Raw genomic sequence first — 20,899 nt, 5'->3', positions numbered from 1 at the left:
GATGGAAGGAGCTGAAGACAGGCAGGAATGTGTCTGTGGTCTCAGATGTCCCAAGAGTCCCTGATTTTAACATTAGGGCAGAATCCAGGTAAGGTGTAAAGGCAGTAGAGCCAACTCATACAGTTCAACTTTTGTTTCTTTCAAAATATATACAAAACCAGCAAACGACTCCACAGCATTTACATGCACTTTGGCTCCATCAGTCTCCAGCTGGGGTGTGACAAATCTGTGCCATACATACACACACAGGTATGTATGGCACTATACCTATGCTTGCAGAATTTAGAGCGTCCCTAAAGGTTTGGCCCTTGTGCCGAGGCCTGAGCAGCAAAGGGGTGAGATGCTCCCTGATGCCCCTTCTCACCGTTCTGTTGAGGCAACATCTGAAAGTCGATGAAGTGAAAATCTGAGAACAGACATGAGGAAATGGCTTATTAAATCATGAAGTCTGGAAACAGTGTAGTGGATTAACACCTCCCTGTGTTTTGAGACAGCTGATAAGTCATTGTTATCTTGAGGTTTATATTAACAGTTGCCAAGTCTTGTCACGACAGGAGATATGATACAGTAAGGCAATGTGTTCCCATTAAGGAATCACACAGAGGTCTCATTAAGGGAAAAAGCTTAAAAGTACGACAGGAGATGTGTATTAATCATATTATGGCAGCATTTTTAATAACGTGATATTTTAACTGTAAAAATAATCATTGGATAATACTTTCTTTTCCAGAATTAAGTACAGAAATCTCATCAGTCCTTCCACTTGGGACAAAAATTTGTTTTCAGGTTTTTTAATTTTTTCTTTGACTGTAAAAGTAAACATGGTTAATTTAATGAAAGTTATTAATAGAAACTAAGCCAACATTATTATGTTGGCTGTTTGGTTGGAGTGCAAGGGATAAACTGAGATAGTAATGTTTTGAAATAGATTACCCACTTCTTATAAGGAAACAGTGGACAATGTGAAACTAACTATCAGGTTCTAAAAAGTATCTTCACTAGCATTTGATTGATGGTTCTTTATGTAATAAATTACATGAAAAGAGAGTTCATTGAAGGAAATGAAAATAAATTATAAAATCAAGCATGACACCTTGTATGGGACCCTTCCTGGCTAGTTCTTTTCTGTTTGTTGGGGTGTTTTTTGGTATGTGTTTATCCTATCATCTCTATACTTGTCTGTAACTCACTTGTAATGAAATTGAGATTGAGTGCATCTGTTTATGAAATATCAAAATTATGGGAATTAGAAAGTGGACAGCTGATAACCTTAGGTTTTTATGACAAAAATCCACAAAATTAAGAAACACCTGCTGATATTTTTTTCCTTAAACTGAACTTTTTGATTCAGAGGGTGCATTTCTGGGGAGGGATTGTTTGCTTATTTGCTTATTGCAATTTCACTTTGTAGATCCCTACTCTACAAAATCCAATAGGGCTAGCAGAATAAAAACCTTTGTCTTAACATAAGTAAGCCAACACAAATATAATCCATCATGATTGTGACATCACCTAATTTTAGAACAAACATTTTCAAAGCAGATTAAGCTTTTTGTCATTACATACCTAAAAAAAAAAAAAAGATGAGTTGAAACTAAAGTCAAAGTAAGTGACAATTGTAAACAGTACATGTTAGAACATACAAAAAATTAATAGTCATGCTGTAATTTTTTAATGAAAATTCCCACAAGTGAAGAGAAAGAGGATTCCTGACTAAATAAACATGTTGACCATAACAATGATTTACTTTACTACAGTAAAAGTGTATGAGTCTTGAAAAATTAAGGACTGAATTTATGAACCATAAGAGAACAAAAATCATAGCAAACTGTGTTTGAGTAAAGTAATTAGACATGAAGTTAACATAGATGCAACTGTTTACAAAGTAAAGATAATTGAATTAAAAATTGTTGGATCCAGAGTGAAAATACACCACAAAGCTGTAAAAGACACCTAGTTATTTTAGTTAATTCAGTTTCAGTCTCCAGATCTGGGGAAAAAAAACCACATCAACAAACCCCTCTTGAAAAAAGAGAACAATTGAGAAGGCAAGTTAGTACTTACCACAGTGACGTTGAAAGCATAAAGAAGATCAAAAGGAAGTGCAGCAATTAAGTCAATGATAAACCACGTAGTCACATAGTGGATACAAATAGATCTTGCTTCAAATATTACTTGGCCAGACTTGCTGACATATGTTGTTCGGAAATTTAAAATAATATCTGCTTGACAAAGAATGAACAGAATCAGAGACAGTGATTTCTTAATTCCTGGGCACAGCACCAGGAATTCAGAATAATGCTGTTTGGTTTTCTTCTTCATCATAAATACCAGATGAATATTCTTATACAGAAGCAAAAAACATGGTAGTAAGAGATGTACATACATAGAGTTAAACCAATGAATACATCATTCTTTTCAAGGAGTAAACAAAATGTCTAAAACATTTATCACTCCCTGATTTAAAAAGGGGCTTGATCCACACACACTGATCTTTAAACTGTACAAATATTGCTATTTTGCTAAATGAAAAAAAAGGATGTTATTTTTGTCCATAAAATTTACTCACTTTTTTTGAAATAAAAAAATCAATAATTATTTTATTTTAAAATGTGATTTAAGCTCTTTTAGTGATAGCTACTTATCACAGATGATGAATGTCATCCTCAAGGATAACCATTTTTTTAGCAACTGAAAAATGCTGAACACACTTGAATAAAAGGTCTTTTGGGCTATGGTGGAGATCACAAAAGTGATATGAATTGCTTGGTGGCTTGTGTATTTTGTATGCTCCCATCTAACATTCCAGGATGCGTGTCTTTCAGTATGAGATGTACTTTTGACGTGTCTTGCCAAAACACATTAGCACTCGGAAAAAACCTCAGGTCTTGACAACAAAGTCTCAATTATTTTCATGTCCTACAAGACAAAGACTATAATCTGTCCTCAAGCTATGCACCCTGTTTCTACTAATATTAGTGAGAACTACTCATGTAACTTTTACAGAGTCAGAAAAGAATGCAGCCAACCATTAAGGCTGGTGTTTTACAGCAAGATAGCTTTAGGGGAAGAAAAGAGATTGATTTGCATTTCTCCCTAGAAGTTCTGTTGGTAGGCTACACTAAGACAGTCTTTTTCCTCTCCACCGGGGCCAAAAGAGAACGAGAGAGAGGTTCAGCACACAGAGAAAATCATGCTGGATCACTCCTTTGGGGTATCAGAAAAGATTCATTTAGGATAAATTTTGATCAAATCCCAAGTTCTAATGCTCTGGGTCTGAAGAATAATAATTTGCCAGGTTTCATTAGTAGAGAATTGTTATGCAGTCTTCTGCAGCTGGAAGCTAGACAGGCTGCTATGATCGTTTCCCATACTGGATAATCTGTACTTTGCTAGTAATAAACCTATACGAATTCCACCACTTTGACCTTGGCTTCTACCTCCCTTTGACCTAGTAGAGTTAATTAATGAAAATCCTAAATTAATGAAATCTCTGAGGAATTTCTCAGTTTTTGGGCACAGAATCATTTGATTCTGCATTTTTTTTTTTAGGATTTAGTGCAAAACCATAACACAAAATGACCTAGACACAAATTGGCAGGTATCTGGTTCATGGACTGAGGTCTTGCAGGTTATAACTGGTTCATGGTTTAAGAATGTTTTCCTTGAACCAGGTCCTCAGGCTGAAGAGAACATATAAGTGAAATCAGAGATATAATGATTTAGATTACCTCATGAAGTAGTCTTATTCCTGCATTCTTAAAGCTACAAAAATGTTATGAAATTTTCAATAATACAGCTAAGATGGGAATATAGCATAATTTCACATGGTTCATAATGAGCAAGGCAATGAGTTTAACACCAGAGGTGCCTTTTAGAGATGGTTACTAGCCACATTTCAAGGTCAGCATGGCAACACCAGTCACATACAGAATACATTCATGAAGATTTATTTCATAGAGATAAGAAAGACAAAGATATTTGCACCACGAGTATTTTGAAACTGCTCATTCTCATTTATGTCACAAACTCCAAGGTGTAGTTATCAAAGTCAGAAAAAGTATTTGCTAATTTATTGCCCATTAGTGTCTGTGAAGCCACTAAAGCTTTAACAGAAAAGGAGATAAATTCTTGCTTTAAATATAAGTACATCCAGTACACCAAAGGCTTATCAATGTGCATATGCAATTCAGTGTTCGAGATTGAGGAGATTAGAGGTTTTTCTGCACTGCACACTTTTCTGCTGTCCTATCAAGGCAATTTAGGGCAACAGCCCCAGATAATAGCTATATTTAAAAAAAAAAAAATATATATATATAGGAAATGTTAAGGGCTTCTTTCTGCATCCAGTTTATTAGATAAAAGTCCAGAGGGTGGGAAGTAAGTGTGACCCATCTTGCATTTCTGAACAATTTTCTGAGCTATACTTCGGTGTAAACAGTTTCTTCTTCTGAGCAATCTTATTTACAGCTTAACTGCTGTGCTAAAGTATTTACTGAGACATCTGTAAGGGAAAACACAAAAAAAGAGCTCCTGAGGCAAGAAACTTCTAAGAGCACAACAAAATCTTTAACACAAGTTTAGAAATGACCATTTCTTCTGAGAGATTGTATTATTTGTAGGAATTATATATTCAAAATGTTTTTGGATATTTCTGCTAAGAAAGTGAAGATTTCTTTTTCCCTCTTTTTTAATAAATGTTTTCTAATCATTAATAATTTATTTCCTAATGTAAATTTAAAAAACGTAATGTATTTTAAAAATAGAAAATAGTAATGCATTATTTAACATTTTAGAAATTGTTTGTTAATCTTACTGTGCAGCAGCTTCTACAAACTGATGACAATTGAAAGAATAATCTGAAAATCAACACAGGCATCAATAATGTAAAGTTTTGGAGATTCCAGATAATTCAAGGGCTTCAAAACTAATGGTTTTTTCTAGTGCTGTGTTTCTTCCAGATGCTCTCAGATGAGGTGATTTTTAATCATTTCCTACAACATGAAGGGCAACAATTTTAAGTTTACACCTGTAAACAAGGCAAGAGGGAAATTTAATCTTTGATTCTTAAATCATATATGAAGTGACCTCAATATATTTGGATAATTAGTGGGTTAATTTTTTTCTACAAGAGATATATTTGAATATCTTTAAGTATGCTTAAAGATATTCACAAAGTTATTCAAGGGTATATTCAAACTCTCTTTAAGTATGTTCTATGAAACAAAAGTTTCAGCCTGTGCAAACTTCATATTTAAAGCTGTGTTTGGTTCGTTCAAGCTGGGGCAGAGACTACGATCTCTCTTCTGCTTTAGCACCTCTCACCAAACATCAATAACAAAGATTATGTCTAAAGAAAAAAGAAATCTGAATTTATTTTATCGCAATTTTTAAAAATGTGAGATAGGAAAGGATCATTTTAACTGGTCTTGTGAGCCACACATCATGTGCTCAGGAAAGCAAAACAGAGCATTTAAAAAATGTCTCTGACATGAGAAATGCCATTACAAAGTTGCCTAAAACTGAAGCAGAAGGAATAGCAGAAAATATGAAACTGCTTAACTCATTGCATCTGTCTTGAAGCACAGCACACACATATCTAAAATACCATTTTTTCTTGATGTAGAGAGGGAAAAAAAAGTGAAACATCTTTATTAGAAAAAATATGAGTTCTTATTTTGTTATATAATTAAAATTCAGTTCAAATGAGACAGAAAAAAAGTCAGGATTCAAGAAAATTAAAGCTCAGTCTAGACTATCCTACTGACTTTAAGAAAAGTCCTTAAATAATGTTTAACCACATGGCCTTTTCCACAAGACTTATACTGTGTTTAAAACAGACACATGTTGTGTTAACAAACACCAATGTGTCTTAAGCCCGCCATGATCTCCTCCTTCCCCACTCATTTCTGCACTCACGGCTCTGTGTGAACCTTGAGCAAAGAGTGTCAGCTTTCTAAGCAGTGAGGGGCTTTTTTTGTCGGTTGAACACAAAGGTAAACTTGACCTGAAAGCACCCAACAGGGAGGACCCAAGATCTCCAATTTGAAGAGGCTTGGAACTAGGTATCACATCACCCTTGCACACTGTGTAGGAAAATGGGCTTCTGCTCCACACACCTTCTGATCACAGTTCCCTGCTGATGCAATTACTTTCTACTTTTTGAGTCCTGTTCCTCTGAGTCCCCTTTCTGTCTACCATGCAGACTGATCTCCTTTCCCTACCAACCCAATAGAACACACCTGGAGCCCCATCAGGCAGTAAGTCCTTAAGATGCATGCAGAGATAACAAACAGTGAATTTGTAAAACCATGACTGTGATTTTTCTCCTAGTTGGATCCCACGGCTAATTAGCTCCATCTGCATGGATTCTCTCAGTTTGTTATTTCCACTACTGGTGGACACACATCCCTTAAAAAAATATTATAATAAACACTATATCTCTAAAACTCATGCAAAGATACAGTGAAAGATTATAGAAAATGCATTTTTATAAAAAAACCCCAGCTTTTTCAGCTATGAAATGAATTTAAAATTGTAATATATATACAGTTGCAGTTCCTGATTTATTGATATATTTTACTCCCATTAAGCTCTTACACGTTATTCACACCAGTAAACACCGGAACACAGGGACCATTATCCCCCAAATGTCTTCCAAGTTTGTAATTTTCATGTCTGCATGGTTCTTTGATATTTTCATTCCAAATACATGATAAATTCCAATAACATTCCAATAACATGATATAACTGGAAAGCTCTAAACAATTATTTCCTTATTTGAGCATTCTAATGGCTTTTACTCACCTATTGGTGACTATTTTATTTTTCACAAGCTTCCAGTATGAAATCCACACCCTAGCAATGCTCAATTTCTAAGAAAGGGTAACTTATTTCATAACTGGGCATAAAAGAGCTGGGAAATCTAAGCAAGCTCATAAGGTTTTGAAACTGGTGATCTCTCTTGGATTAAAGCTCTGCATGACATGCTACATCCTTCACCAAGTGGCCTTTTTCTAGATTTCTACTGTGCAACACATTCACACACAGACACATTTACGCAGTGAATAGTAGGAAAACACCAACTGAAGTTGGTGTTCGGCAAAGGGAAAAAAAATTATGTTAAAAAATGGAGGTTCTACTTAGGGTGTAATGCAGATTAGTTTCCTAAATGATATAAATGGAACAAAAGCCACAAACTGATAGTCATCAGGCTAACCTATTAATCATAAGATGTTTTCCCCTTGTAAAATTTTAAATATGTGTTTTGTGGAATCCCAATTTCTAATCCCTGTTAAAAAAATAGTTATCTGGAGGCCAGCTGAGCCACTTTATCCATAAACAGGATTATTTTACCTGAAGCAGCTAATTTCCCTGTGACAACATTTTTTTCTCTCTTTAGGCTTGATTGTTCAAAAATTAATCCCGCTGGGATTAAACATATGATCAAGTTATAGCAGAGTAACATTTCAGGATTAGGCAGGTGATTCAATAACTGCCCATGACATAGTCTTAAATTTCAGAAAATGCAATGTAATATACCTCAGTTTAACTGTCTTTCACTGGGAGCTAAATGAGATTAAAACCCCTGTGCCTTTAGGGCAAGTGGCATACATGTAAGCAGTGAGTTTTTGTTAGACTGCAGCCATTCAAATCTGTATTGAAAACTAGACAATTTTAGGTATGTTAAGCCCATTGATTTTCAGGGAAGACAGTTTTCTACATTATCTCCCTCTTTTAGATGGTATGACTGACTCATCTCTAATTTCTTGTATTTTTTTTCACTTTCCTTAAGATTTTACATTGGTTGTCCATAGCTAGTAATACCTTCCCCAAAGTCCAGGCTCTTTCATGTATCTGATTGTTTTAGCAAATTTTATTTAATGATACAAGGATAATGATATTAGAATTTGGCCAGAGAGCTTTTAGGAAAGTTTCCAGGAAATGTTAGTGCCATATTGTTTGAAGAACAATTTATCTGTCCCTATATAAATTCTTTTTTTTTTTTTTTATTTTACTGCTGAGATAAATATTCCTAGTAAATTGCCTAGGAACAATTTATTCAAATTGAAGCGTGATTTTTCAGTTCAGCATCTTCCTTCCAGACATTTATAACCACAACCAGCTTGATGATTTTCTTTCATAGGCTGATATGATCAGGTGAGGGAGATGGAATTGGGTTTACATAGGAAAAGAAAATAATGGTCATCTTATACCATTGTGTAAGAGCTTGAGCCACTATGAAATCAAATAAAGCTTACAAGAAAAAAAAGGGCACAGCAAAGGTTTAGTGCCAATAAACTAAGTACTAAAATATAGAAATTTTATGTAATAGATATATAAAATATAATAAAATACATATAATATAAATAACATAATCAAAATTATGTCTTATTAAAAGCCTATTGAAGCTGGTGGAGAAACAGTATTTTTTCTTCTTTTTAGAAAGTTATATCAAATGGTGAACAGACACTAAGTAACAACCAATATAAACTATAGAAAATTTGTAATGAAAACCTAGACCTGTTTGAGCAAGAGAAAGAAATCACTGATGCCCATGATGAAGGAAAAATAGTTTTAGGAAAGACACACTAATAGCAAACTTGAGTTCCTTTGTAAATAGTAAGGATAATGATAAATAGTTTTATGTCATTACAAGAGAAGCTAATAATAATCTCACAGAAAGTCCAGATGTATTCAATACATCTTATATACTTATCTAATTTTGGAATGAAGCAGCAAAGCAAGGTTGTGTCATATCAGATGATAAATTACAATCCAGTGTGCCCAAAATAAGAATCAGGAGGTAGCAATAGTTTAAAAACCAAACACTTTACTAGATGTCACTTCTGCAGGTTGATAAAAAACTCCAAAAACAGAAATATGTGGTTTACAAGCCATAAGTAAATAGAGTTATGGATTCTTTAAGGGCTTTGAAGAGAGTTGATGACCTTCAGGAAAACATACTTTATCTGAACACAGTTTCTTTAATACATGGCTTAAATATGACAGCTTCTATTTAAGACTCAACTAGGTGGTAAAAATTTCTAGTTCTTGTCAGAATCTTTGAGAACTGAAAGATCATACAAAACTACATATAACTGAAGTCTCAGGTGCATTGTGTTGATGAAAAAGTGAGAAAGAAGAAGTTGGACCAAATTATATACTGCTGGAACTTCAAGAAATTAAGTATCTCAAGATACGATGTCTAGATCCTAATGGACTTGGAATCTAAAATGGAATATCAAGACCCATCATTGTACTACCAGGATGGTGTTTTGTTAAGTAGAAAAATTTGTTCTCTTTCCCTGCTTAAAAAGGAAAAAAAAAAAAAAGACAAAAGAATCTTATTGAGGAACATTATCATTCAAGAAAATTATGGAAAAGGATTAGAATTAGCCCTTAAGCAACTGTACATTTAAAAACCTAAAATATGGCTATCAAGTATATAATTTCCTTCTGGTCACTAGCACTTGAGATTATTGTGCAAACAACCCCATTTAATTTGTGTGGGCAGTCAGAGTCTGGAAAACCCATTTAAGAGCCACATTACACCTCCATTGAAAGCAGCTCTTTTTCAGAGGTCTTGTGGCTTTAGCTGGATGACTAGAGTTCAGATGAACAGCGGGAACATGGTTAAAAACTACAAATTCTTAAAATCTTTACCACAATTCACATGATATTATGTAACATGACGGACTTCTGAATAAGAGATTTCTGCTAGCATGGAGTAACTATAACTCAGAGCTTTTGCTGTTAAAGTCACAATTGAATACACTGAGCTGCTTTACCAGGCAAACTTCTCCAGTGAGAAGAGTTTATTTACCATTTGACACCAAGTTGCTTATCACTGCATGGTACATGAGGAGTGGCACAGTCCCTGTCCTAAGGCAGTGCTATGATGTATGTTCTAAGCCTTGAATCATTCAAGTTTGTCAAGTAAACAACATTTTCAGTGATATTAATGGAAGAAAATTCATTTTTGGGTGTGATGGATCATAGCAGCACTGACTCCCAAAATTCATCTGTAACTGACAGTCTGATTTGCTCTTCCTTACTATTTGTCCTTACAGTGGAAAGTAATGTGATATTGAAGTTACATCCAAGTGGAAATACTGTTTTTCTTGGGCAAATTACTCATTAGTATATATAAAAAAAGAAATCTGAAGGCATCTTCTGAGTGGGTATTTTTATAGCAAAAGTCACTCCCTCCAGAAGGATGTGGTCAGTAATATAATGCACTAACATGATATGTTCTATCAAACTCCATACTTTGGCTGCTGTACACATGAATGGTCAGCACCCCCATGCCAGGAGAGGGGGGTCATTTCTGTTACCTGCTTCCTTGATTTTTAGCCTTTAGGGTTTGTCCTTTTTAGTTGCTTTCTTTGACTATGAGGGTGCCTAACTGCAATTAGCTAATCTCAGTCCCATAGTAGTTGACACACCAGAAAATCATCACATATCATGACCTTTATAATAACCTCCTAAACTGGAAAGACTTTTTTCTTGTACACTATGCTGTATCTTTTGAAAACAGACTCAATCCCTGAACATATTGAATAGGTAAAATATGTTTTATTGACTTTTCTGCAAAGAAAGACTTTGGAGTCTTGAAAGAAAAGCAAAAGACTTGAAATATGTCTGAAAAATTAACTGTTAGCTCTGCTTTGAAAAGAAGCTAGTAGATGTGACTGAAGAAGTGTGAAAATTTCTTCATGGGCAATTTTCTAAATAGTACCTGCAGAAAGAAGTAATTCCAAAGAGTGGAGAAATATCAATCACATGATATAGCTTTTCATTAAATTTAACCTATGTAAAGAAGACATGGGTGTTGGGTATTTCATGAACAGAATTTCCTTCACACAAATATTGCAGTAAACAAAGCAAAGATCAAATAAGTAAAATATTCAGTGGGAAGTGGCATAACTGCTTCATTCATTTCCAATTTTTGACCAATTCCAAGGGAAAACCTGAGATATTTTTCTCAGACTTACTCTATGCAGTTTGACAGTAATTCACATAGATAATAGCCATAAATCGTACCAAAAATAGGGAAAAAAGACCACATGCTAATTCACAAAAGGTATGGTAAACTATTAAGCATCAAATAATTTCCATGGAAATTACCTAGATTAGATTACCTAGAAAAGATTTAAAGACTTTAATCTTATTGAAAAATACAATATCGTATTATCACTGTAGTATAGGATAGTACATGAAAAATACAACTATTTTTTACTGCAGCTCTAATAACGAGGAGTTAGTAGAGGTAATGCAAGTAAAATTTTCAGGGTGCCTCCATTACCATAACACTTATCTGCATCTACCTGAAGATACAGAAATACTTCCATGAAATAATCACTTGTGATTTGCACTTTTCTCCTTTAGGTCAAGGTTGATGTTTTTGTGCTTGGAAACAGCATCTTGTGTGCAGAAAAGCATCTCTTGTCCTTACGAGTATCCAAGGAAGCTTATTGTTAAGATTTTTAACAGTAAGCTTCCTTGCCTACCTGACTTTGATGTTTTGAGGGAGAATCTTTAAGAAACTTACTACTGTTTTTCAGCATAAATACTTTGCACTGTTTTTTCACATTACTAGGCAATCCATAGAGCATGAACATTTTCTTATGACCTTCTCTTTCAAATATTAGGTGTATCAACAATGTGACTCTGTTTACATGCTCTGTTCATATGCATTCACAGATGAGACCATTTGTTGCTTAGGAATAAATTCCCAGAGATAATTTCAAACCACTCCTTTGGTCCTTTCCCGAATTTTAGACTATTACAACCTGAAACTACACCTTCAAAATTTCAAGACACTGCTATTTCCTTTCAAAATGCAGAAGTTTTCTTAGATGTGTCCCCCAGACATGGAAATTGTTGATGAAATGACCCTCTGTGCACTTGCAAAGACAGGAAATGATCATCATTATAATAATGAATAAGAAGATGAAAGAAAAAAGAAAACAAACCTTCTATTTTAAAGCAATCTAATAAAATTTATAGCATTTAATACTTTCTCATCTTATTCCAATGAATTTCATTCAACATCTTTTTTTCAGTACAATACATATACTTGAATTACTGCCTAAGTCATGAATCATTATATTAATTTCTACAAGGTTTATACAAGAGTTTTAAGTCTCTACATATTAAAAGTGTGAGATTAAAGGACTTCATATGATTTAAAACAGTTTTTGAAAGATTTTGAGTCATTTACATTTGTGATAGATAGTAATGGCCACACAAGTCTCCGAAGTCTACAGTGTCATGCCACACAAATCAGAGCTTTAGCGCTGTTGAACATACTGCCTTAAAAACATTAATTGTTAAATAATATTTAGAGAGATAGAGAGAAAAATAAAAACAAATAGAGAAAATCTTAGTGCAAATCAAGATCAATTTTTTCTCTTGAAAATGTAAACCATAGATCAAGTCTTGAGATGCCAGTGTGTGTGTGGAGAGTGGAGGAAGGGATGGGTATAGGGCTTTTTCCCCCCACAGGTGGCAAAGTAGTATACTGCAGGGAATCACTTAAAATAACTCTCCAGTCTGTTCATAAAAAGTATAATTTTATGGCCATAATTAGTATCCAGTGTTTGTCTTCCACTAAAAACTAAATGATCCACAAACAGAAAATTGAGCTCTTCTCTCTATAGTTATTCTCTCTATAGTTATTCTTCTCTCTATAGTTATTCCATCTTAGATACAAAATACTCAAACCCTTTTGCTCTTATTCAGCAAATAATGCATTGCCATTACCCAGAAAGCCTGTGCATATTTTCACTGAACCATTGCCCTGATCTCAACTCCTTTTGAAGGTCTCCTATTCAAATAGTCCTGTGAGTAGACAAATAAAGTACTCATAATTTTTCAGATATTACTGCTTTCTTCAATCAAGATGTTCAATAAATTTAAAAACAAACAAAATAGATAAAGAAAGGCAATATCTGAAAATTGGAATGAGACTGTTGCAGAAGTTAAAAACACTGCACTGAATAGTTATGGAAGAGTAAAATTAAACAATTGGAAGCTTATTATTAATTAAAATGAATTAACTTGGTGAGATGTTCTCCTGCCTTTCTTTTCCCAGAAGACAGGAAGCTTTAAAAATATTATTGAAAAGTAACCAATATCCATTATGCTTCCTAGAAGTATTGATATTCAGGCTCCCAGACATACCTATCTAGAAATGAAAGACTCAGCTGCTGTCTATGCAAATATAGGAGCATAAGCTTTGAAGCAAATAGTGCAATAAAGCAGGAAATAACCCCGACCAGATAAAACACTTCTTAGGCTATTTTTAATGAGTTTTTAAAATACACAAAAGCTAACAAACTTTTTTTTCTGCACTTCTTTATGGTTTTTGAATACATAAGACAACATAAAAATTGTAAAACTAAACTAATTCTATTTTATCTTTGGTTAGAGAAAGGAAAAGATTTATTTACAGGAGGATGTTAGAGAAGGTTTGCACACATAACAAAGGGAAACAGATAATGGAAGTACACTCAAATACAACATTACACAAATTATCACAGGAAACATCAAGTGAAAAATGTAGTTTCATATGAGACGCCCTAATTATTTTCTCCCTTCATCCTCTTCCCTGACAATGTCACAAAATGGGCTGTTATTATTGTTTATCTCTGTCTGTGTTTTAGAGAACTTTAAAGGCTAAAGCAGTTACACCTCTAGCTAGATGCTTTTCTCATGAATAATTTAATTCATATCCATGCTCTTACTTATATCACCCCAAGTCAGAAGAACACTTTCATATGTATTTTTTTCATGCTTAAGCGCAGGTTGACACACATCACAGAATCACAGATTAGGCTGAGTTGGAAGGGACCTGCCAGGATCATCAGGTCCAGTTCCTGGCCATCCACAGAACCATCCCCAGGAGTTACACCATATGCTCAAGAATATAGTCAGAGTTGGGTAACACAGCTAAAAACCAAGACCTTGTCAAGTCCAAATGAGTATTATGCAAACCATGCTCATAAAAGGGATATTGCTCCATCTTCTCAGAAATATGAATAAAATCAAAGTAGATAGACTATTTCTTCAATCCATGACTATTTTGTGATACCTCAATCCATGACTACAAAGCTGTAATACAGCTGAAGATCCTATATCAGATAGATCTCCCCACTGCATTTCTGAGGCAGCGGCATCATAAGAAGAATTTCTCTCAACATTTCTCTGGTATTTCTCAGAGAACACAGATCATCCATCAAAGATGTGCTTGTCAGAGCCACAATGCAACAAATGCCTGGAAACTTATGCTTAAATTTAAGTATGTTGTCAATCTTACTACTTTCAATACAGTTATACATGTTCTGAGACACATTAATTCAACATTTTAACAGACAAGGGACCCTTGAGAGATGATCATAAACACACTATTTCCTTTAAATTCACTGCAGGGATTTAAAAGCAGTATTACAAGATCTTGAAAATACTCCATAAACCTTTCCTTAGAGCTGGAGATTTAAATCAGATAATAACTCTAGAAAAAGAAAATTATTCTGGGGAAAATTGAGCTGTTATTAAAACTCTGGGGGAGGAATATCAGTATCCTACAGTATAGTGGTTACCAGTAACATGATTAATCAAAGTCTCTTCTACTGCTCCATGCACATTTCTTTGAATGCATCTAGTTACAGCCACAGTATGACTACCTGGACTACAGATATAGACCTAAAAACCTAAATAGAAAATATGAAGTAAAATTTACAGAAGATCTTCTTTGCTTTATTTTTCTTACTCAGCCATTCTATTGATCATAGATGTGTCTTTGCTTTTGACTTACTGATATAAAGACTCCATATTTCTAGCAAAATATATAACCAGGAAAGTAACACTGAGCAGTTCACCATCTTTCATGTTTCAAATGCATACTATATCAGATAAATCAGTTAGATAAAGATTATAAAGATTATACTCCCTGGTGCTTATATTCAAATAAACACATTTATAACACAAACCAGTTATTTACACCATTATCAGAATATTGTAACCTTGAGTCTACACTTTTTATTAAGTCACCCAGGTACATTAAGTGGGCTTATTTGATTTAGTACTCTTAATGTAAAATTAATTTATGACTAGATTAGAGTGATTTGAGTCACAGCCTCACGCTTTTCACACAAGACACAGGAAGATGGTTGATGATCTGCATTGCAGAATGCAAGTTCCTTACTGCAGTGCTTGAGAATCTTTGAAAGTGAACTGTTTGCATTAATGTGAAAGAGTCCACCAAGATCTAATAGTGAACACAAAATGTACATTTGGACCCTAAATCTAATGAAAAACAATGGCTAAAGGAGGAAACAAATATTTATTCATCATAATATCTGATTCTTCCATCAGTCATATCACCTACAAGTCATACTGTCTACAATAAAGTTGACAGAGTAAAGGAATAAACTTTTCAAAATTATTTGAAGAAAATCTTCTGAGTTATTTATAAGTGTTTATGGTGCTTCAATTTTCTTTAGTTCTAGAGAAGATTGTAACATTGCTTTTAATGGTTGAGCTAAGCTGTATTTTTTCACAAAACAATAAGGAAAATTAAAATAGAAAGAAGATTCAAACATCAAAATTATTTTCTTGGGTTTTTTTGTTCTCTTTCAGTCTTAGGTTACAAATGCAAGATGTGGCCAGCGGTGTATATTCTATTGCCAACTGTCAGAACCAAGTGGGGCAGATTTTTTTAATCTCTTCCACAACCAATCCTCCCTCCAGGGAGATTTCATCTGTTAATGGGGCCATTGAGTGTCACTGCATGACTGATGAAATTACATCATCCCATTATGAGAAGTTCCACCCAGAGGGAGGAGCCAAGCATTCCTACCTGGATATAATCTGAGATTTGGAACACCACAGTCAGCCTTTTCCACTGGATTCCCAGAGGAAGACCAGGCCCATCTACACCACCAATGGACCTTCAGAGGAAAACTAGAGCCTTCATTAGGATCACTGCTTCAACAAAACCATGCCTATCACTCCAGGAGGACTGCAGCCACCATTTAAAGGGACTGCTGCCAACACCCTGACCAACAGGGTGTCAGGTCATACTCTAATGCTGTCAGTGTCGTTTTGTATTACTGCATTTTAGTTTTTATTTTTCCTAATAAAGAACTGTTATTCCCACTCTCATGTCTTTACCTGAGAGCCCCTTAGTAACAAAATTATAATTCAGAGGGAGGGGGTTTACATTTCCCATTTCAAGAGAGGCTCCTGCCTTCATTATCAGACACCTGTCTTTTCAAACCAAGACATTTTCTCAGAATCCATCTGAACCCTTTTCATGTTCAAGAAAGACATCTCCAACTTGACTTATTTCTTAAAAATGATAGCTTCTCCACCTGCAAGTAGCAACAGATCTGAGCTCTGGTTTGTCAGTGTGACAGCACTGAGTGATATTATAACAGTAAAATCTTGGGGAAAAATCTGTTTTACTCTATTCAGGAATTCTTTTCAATCCTCAGAAATAAATTGAAAAAATGTACCACCAAAAAATCCCCAAACATTTCTTTGGTACAAAGCCATTATTAGAAATGACCTTGTCTCCTTTTGATTGTTAAGAGATATAAGAGTTAAATGTATCATAGAAATAAAAAGTTTAGAGTATGGATCAGATGACAGACTCAAACCTCACAAATTCTATCCCACTTATCAATGTAGCATATTGATATTGTATTTGTGTGTTATTGCAGTATGAGTTTAAATCTTACATTGATATTTAAAAATATCTATTCAGCTTGTGGTCCATGACTCCTCTAAGTGTGAAATAAAAAAATTACCCCACAGACTGAGAACAAAACTGTAGCATTTCTAGGGCACATCCCTATAATGGGAAGGTTTGAGGCATACCCAGGGTGAAACAAGGGGTTGCAATCTTCCTTAAAATCAAAAGCCCCTTTAGAGTAACAGCACAACTACCCAAATCAATCTAAAGTTAAAAAAAAAGGTGATCTAAAGTTCAGATAAAATATCAACCCATACAGCTAAAATTGATTTTCTTTAAAGTCACGAAAGGGATGATTATTTCCTTTACTAAAATATTATTAATTCTGTGAAAATCCTAAATGTCAGAAAAGAGATCCCAAACAACAATCCCCAAACAAATCTTACCGATGATAAAGAGAATTTCCACTGCAATGTCACTGACAGTTGTGCTTCGAGTTGTAGACAGCTCATCATGGCCAATAAAGGAAACATTGTAAGGTACAGTCACAGCAACATAAAACGTTGCCAGTAAAATAAGCCAGTCCCAGCCAGCTTTAAAAGTGCTAAAATGCAGCAGTATGAATTTGGATTTTTTTGCATCTGAAACTTTGTATTCTGGAAATGCTGGTTTATCTACGAAAACATTCTGAAAAAGAGAGGAAAAAGTTAAATGAGACAAAACAATTATTTGATTACACAGAAGCATTTCTTGCAATGGAGTCCTTAGGTAGTTGATGTTTTTGTAAAAAATATCATAATAACATATGCAGGCAAGAACAAAAATTACTTTTTTTCTAACCTAGACCTCACATTCATTTATACAGATGTTCATGGAATAACTTTTGTGAATGTTGAGGCAGGAAGAAGACTAATAAGTTACAGATTAAATGGAGTAAGAGGGGACTTGCTCTGCAAAAACTGTTTCTTCCTCTGTTCAACTAATTCTCACTGCAGAGCAATATTATTCTACAGGATAGATAGGTGAGAGGTTTGTATACACAAAGACATAGTACTGTAAATAGAAATATATGGAATGAAGTAACTGGTATTGAAAAAAGGATCCTGTACACAGAGATGTGAGAAGGTTCTTCCAGACTATCTCTAGCCTGGTCCTAGGGACTGAACAGCTCCAGTACTGGGAGCACCTCTCCTGGTTTAATTTCTTCTGCAGGAATCCAGTTCATGTGAATGAAGGCACAATTAGTAGGAATAACATTTTGGTTTTCTTTAAAATTGCACTCCTGTTCTAAATCAAAATATTAATCTACCATAATATGGCTCCAGAACTGACTACCTTTCTTATTAGACTAGCTTTGTCTTGAGTCTGTGTCTTACCACTGTTTTATGCAATCAATATTTCAGTGTCAAACTGTAGAAATTCTTGGTTTTCACCTTTCATAGCTTTAAGAAAAAACACCTACCTTCCCCAAAAAGCAGCATGTGAGACCTGAGCTGTCTTGCATTATTTACTGACAAAATTCTTGCTCACTGTTACTGTGCTCCCGGTTAATGCTGTTCCAGTAACAAAGAGCCTCCCAAAACAATATTGTGCATTCAGCAAGCTAAGATTACTTCTGATCTTGAAGTTATTCACTATGAAATTAAAAAGACAAAACCTGCATAACCGTAGACTTAACTGCACCTGCCTTGTCTGTCACAGCCTTTCTCTTTGTGCTTCCTTTGAAATACTGATGTCATTGCCTTTTCTATTCTTGGTTCTTATTCATGAATTTAGGCAGCTGAATTCTCACTGTTCTTAGAGTCAGCCCATTTTTTAATCATGGAAAAGAAAGAATTCCTCATATTATTTCCAACTCATAGCTCCAAAAACCCATGTACTAAAGCTGGTAAATTAGTCTCAGAATAAATGTTTTAACATGGTAAAATAACATCTGCACTAGAATTTTGACAGTACAGGTAAGGCATCAAAAAACTATTTAAGAGTCATATTCCTAAAAAATATTATCATATTACAATACAATAAAAATATTCCTGGAAGACCTGGTCATATTTTGTGGGGCTAATTTTTTATTATTATGCTTCTTCAATGTGAAAAACTTGCAACTTTTTTAAAAAAATAATATTTTTTCAATATTTAATCTTTTTTTAACATTTAAATTCAATGGAAGAGGCTATTTGCCCTATGGCATATATAGCAGTTGTGTATTTTCATGCCTTTAATCTATATCAAGACTTTTTTAACTTTTAATTTGTACTGCACAAAGCAAGAGAGTTATTTTTTCTCATAAACATTTCTTTAGAAGTTGGTTTTTTGCTATATTGTTGGTTTGTCTATGGTTTGATTTAGTGTTAGCAACATTCACAGCATGCTTTGTGAACGTACTCATTATTTATAGTCACTGGGGGAATACAGAATTAATTTGAAGACAGAAACATTACTACTTCATTTAGGAAATTAAAAGATAGATATCACACCAGAAAGTTGGAGATATTCACGTGAAAACTTGCCTAAATGAAGTGTGACCTTTTGGAGCTTAACAGCATTAAGAGTTTCAGATAGAGGAAGAGCTTGAGTCTTTTCTTTTTTTTTTTTTTTTTTTTTTTTGAAAATAGTAATAATTGAGATGATGAAGTAAATTGGAACCTAAAATTATGAGAACCTGTGGAATCTAAGTTCTGAGAAATTTTGTAATGTGGCTGTCATGGCATTCAATGTCTGTTTACAGTATGATTAAAAGCACTATCTTGCTATATGGTAGCAAATTCTACAATAGGAAGAAATATGCTTCAGTGAGAAATATTTTAATCCTTGTTGCTATAAAATTGTGATCAGGATATATCTCAAGTACTCTTTGACCCTTTACAGCACTTGAATTTTTTTTAAGTTAGTGCAAAAGCTACTTCTTTTTCTTCTTCTTTTTTTTTTTTTTTTTTTCCTGGGGGGGTTTAGGGGAAGAAAAGAGTTTCACCTACATTATTAATTTTTAATTTGTTCTTCTCTCGTCTTTGTAGATGTCCAGAGATGTGATAAAGGACAGCTCTACTCCGTCTGCGTGCTGACTCAAAATGTGATCCTGCCCTTCCTCTTCCTTTCCATTTTTCTGCAGAACAGAAGTGAGAGTGCATTAAAGATCAGGAAATAACATTTTAACCTTTGGGATCTGAACTACTGGTATTTCAGACATTGGTAGAAATGTAAATATTATGTACACCTTTTCTTTTGCTTAATCTTTTGCAGCAAAGCAACAAACCCCCTCTCCTGAAGGGCAAATAAAAACCACTGTGAAGTTTTAATTGTCAAATGCCTTCACACAGCTCAGAAGCAAGTAATTGCAACATTTGATTTCACAGATAAGATAAATGTACTTTCTACTGTTTCAGACCAGAGGGAAGGATGTCTAGATGTAACCACTGAAAATATCCTTGAGGTGATTCTACTCTCTCTCACTTCACAGAAAGAAAAAAAATCCCTTGCAATTTTAAAAAACAGAGAGTCTGACTTATACTAGGCTTCCATTATGTCAGAATGTGCTAATTTGTAAGCTTGCTCATTAGTAATAGCCAATTCTTACATTCATGTGTTTAGATTCCTTTTCCCACCACATGCCCACTGGAAAAATCGTGTGACATATTCCTTGGTGACATGAAACCCATTAAGAGCAAAGACTGAACGTTATTTTGGAAAGGCTTGTGGTTTTTACCTCCATTCAAATGTCTGTAATTGTCAATCATGGGAACAAATTTTGTTCATGCTTATAAAGCAGTAAATTCAAAGTAATTCCAGTCACTCTGATGGAATTACAGTGAATTGATGCCAGAGTAAATGAAAGCAGACTTTTTGTGATGTGTCAAGATTAAGGAAAAAGAAATTATGGGACGAAAGGAAGAAGCCGTCTGTCAAGGAGGTTTAATTAAAGTCAATTGAATGCATACAAATTAAGGGGAAAAAATTAGCAAAACACAAAACTAATTAGCAGAGCCAGGATTTAGAAGCAAGCAAAATAGCTACATCTTGAAACCTGCCTAAAGAAGCAAGAAAGATTTGTATTATAGGAGACTGATGTATTTTTGGCTTAACAGTGCAAAACCATACATAACAAAATGTGTAGGAGGGAAAATTTTCCAAACTTCTCAGTAAAAAAGTTTTTGTGTAATTCAAGTAAAAGCAGTCTCTAGTTGAGGATGTTTTTTTTAA

At 34.3% G+C, this 20,899-nt stretch overlaps 1 protein-coding gene across 3 annotated transcripts in view; it reads right to left on the bottom strand.

The window, feature by feature from the left end:
- KCNH8 (potassium voltage-gated channel subfamily H member 8) overlaps positions 1-20,899 on the bottom strand; it is a 177,275-nt gene that overhangs the window by 72,903 nt on the left and 83,473 nt on the right. For all 3 annotated transcript variants that reach the window (XM_026799499.2, XM_074538270.1, XM_005480926.4), the window contains 3 exons: positions 19,678-19,805; positions 17,149-17,389; positions 2,065-2,222 (listed from right to left, as the gene is read on the bottom strand). In XM_026799499.2, coding sequence (XP_026655300.1) covers positions 2,065-2,222; positions 17,149-17,389; positions 19,678-19,805 — 527 coding nt within the window. The remainder of the gene's footprint in view (positions 1-2,064; positions 2,223-17,148; positions 17,390-19,677; positions 19,806-20,899) is intronic.

Source organism: Zonotrichia albicollis, chromosome 1 (genome assembly GCF_047830755.1).
Source record: "Zonotrichia albicollis isolate bZonAlb1 chromosome 1, bZonAlb1.hap1, whole genome shotgun sequence".
NCBI classification, from domain to species: Eukaryota; Metazoa; Chordata; class Aves; order Passeriformes; family Passerellidae; genus Zonotrichia; species Zonotrichia albicollis.
The sequence above is the reverse complement of the archived record's forward strand: the minus strand, read 5'-3'. Positions and strand labels throughout refer to the sequence as shown.